At 45.2% G+C, this 2,500-nt stretch overlaps 1 protein-coding gene across 1 annotated transcript in view; it reads right to left on the bottom strand.

Moving 5' to 3' along the window:
• Nucleotides 1-2,500, bottom strand: part of cox7a1 (cytochrome c oxidase subunit 7A1) — a gene marked incomplete at its 5' end in the record, with an annotated part of 3,946 nt that overhangs the window by 1,203 nt on the left and 243 nt on the right. Inside the window, 1 exon segment of the mRNA XM_032510432.1 lies at nt 1,034-1,118. Within this exon segment, the coding sequence (XP_032366323.1) occupies nt 1,034-1,118 (85 nt within the window).

A 2,500-nucleotide genomic window follows, 5' to 3' on the forward strand; every position in this document is an offset into this window, starting at 1 on the left:
ACAGACACACCACACGAGCACAAATACAGACGCACACACAGACACACATACACGCACACACACACGCACAAATACAGACGAACACACACAGACACACATACACACACACGCACAAATACAGACGCACACACAGACACACATACACACACACACGCACAAATACAGACGCACACACAGACACACATACACGCACACACACAGACACACACGCACAAATACAGACACACACACGCACAAATACAGACGCACACACAGACACACATACACATACACACACACGCACAAATACAGACGCACACACAGACACACACACACGCACAAATACAGACGCCACACACAGACACGCATACACACACGCACAAATACAGACGCACACAGACACACACGCACAAATACAGACGCAACACATACACACACGCACAAATACAGACGCACCGCAGACACCATACACGCACACGCACAGACACACACGCACAAATACAGACACCCACGAGCACAAATACAGACGCACACACAGACACACATACACGCACACACACACGCACAAATACAGACGCACACACAGACACACATACACACACACGCACAAATACAGACGCACACACAGACACACATACACACACACGCACAAATACAGACGCACACACAGACACACACGCACGAATACAGACACACACACACAGTCATCAGTTTATTTTTACACTGTTAATTGTCTTGTTTAATTCCTGGAATCCTAAAAGTTGCTGAGATCAAAACTTTTTATATTACATGAATTAAGCGTTTGACGCTCAAAAGTACAAAAAAATGACAAAGCAGAAAAAAAGACGACAAAATGTGGAAATTCTTGCAATAAAGTTGAACAAAAAAAAGTTTGAAAAATACATGTTTAAGTTTAGGAAAAGATGTTGGTGAAGGTTAAAATCAAATGTGCAGGAAGGTGCAGCTTTAAGAACTGTCTGGTTCGCGGATCTGATTCTGAACTGGACTCGTCAACGTCTTTCAGGCCAATGTGGTGGATTTCTTCACCCGTTACCTCCGAGGGTTAGCGTCATGGTCGCCCGGTAGAGCACGACGTCCAAGGTCCCTCCCTTGATGTGGACTGGCAACCCGTTGTCCTCCTGTAACCATGGAAACAACAGGGTTATGTGCTAATGTGTTAGCATGATATCAGCTTTAGGAAGGTTTGGGTATCATTGGATAATCATGGTAGTCATTCGTTTGTAATTAAGGACAAAAGCCATCCTGTATTTCACTTTATTGGTAATTCCTTTCGTCATTGCACATTTTGGAATGAAAACATCTGTCATTGAAAACCACAAACAGTCATGTTTTGTTTTTTTACTTCAGTTTTTTTGGCGCATCGCGGCGCAAAGCCCGAGTATCTTTGCTATTTTAAGACCAATGCAGCTGTTAGTTTCCCGGTCCGCACCCACGTTGTTTAAAGAGCAAATGCACCTGCAACCATTTTGCGCCCATGGGCGTGCTGGTGTTACAGGGAGGTGTGTTCAGGTGCATTCTGGGCGTGCTGGTCTTACAGGGAGGTGTGTTCAGGTGCATTCTAGGCGTGCAGGTCTTACAGGGAGGTGTGGTCAGGTGCATTCTGGGCGTGCTGGTGTTACAGAGAGGTGTGTTCAGGTGCATTCTGGGCGTGCTGGTCTTACAGGGAGGTGTGTTCAGGTGCAATCTGGGCGTGCTGGTCTTACAGGGAGGTGTGTTCAGGTGCATTCTAGGCGTGCAGGTCTTACAGGGAGGTGTGTTCAGGTGCATTCTGGGCGTGCTGGTCTGACAGGGAGGTGTGTTCAGGTGCAATCTGGGTGTGCTGGTCTTACAGGGAGGTGTGTTCAGGTGCAGTCTGGGTGTGCTGGTCTTACAGGGAGGTGTGTTCAGGTGCAATCTGGGTGTGCTGGTCTTACAGGGAGGTGTGTTCAGGTGCAATCTGGGTGTGCTGGTCTTACAGTGAAGGGAAACACAAACATTACAAACCTACGACCACTAGAGGGCGCCGCCACTACAAACCTAAACCGAGGGCAGAACGACGCTGGAACCAATAACATCTGGGAGCGTTCTCCAGGAAACGACGGCCTCTCTCGTAATATTTATACTAACGTCAGATTGTCTTCCCGTTGGTCCACAGCGGGATCTCTCTACAGTACTGAGCAGGTTTTAACTGAAATCTGATATTCTATATATAGAGCACCATGTAAATCTGATATTCTCTATATAGAGCACCATGTAAATCTGATATTCTCTATATAGAGCACCATGTAAATCTGATATTCTACATATAGAGCACCATGTAAATCTGATATTCTACATATAGAGCACCATGTAAATCTGATATTCTATATAGAGCACCATGTAAATCTGATATTCTATAAACAGAGCACCATGTAAATCTGATATTCTACATATAGAGCACCATGTAAATCTGATATTCTACATATAGAGCACCATGTAAATCTGATATTCTATAAACAGAGCACCATGTAAATCTGATATT

This window comes from Etheostoma spectabile, unplaced genomic scaffold (assembly GCF_008692095.1).
Source record: "Etheostoma spectabile isolate EspeVRDwgs_2016 unplaced genomic scaffold, UIUC_Espe_1.0 scaffold00569760, whole genome shotgun sequence".
Taxonomy (NCBI): Eukaryota; Metazoa; Chordata; class Actinopteri; order Perciformes; family Percidae; genus Etheostoma; species Etheostoma spectabile.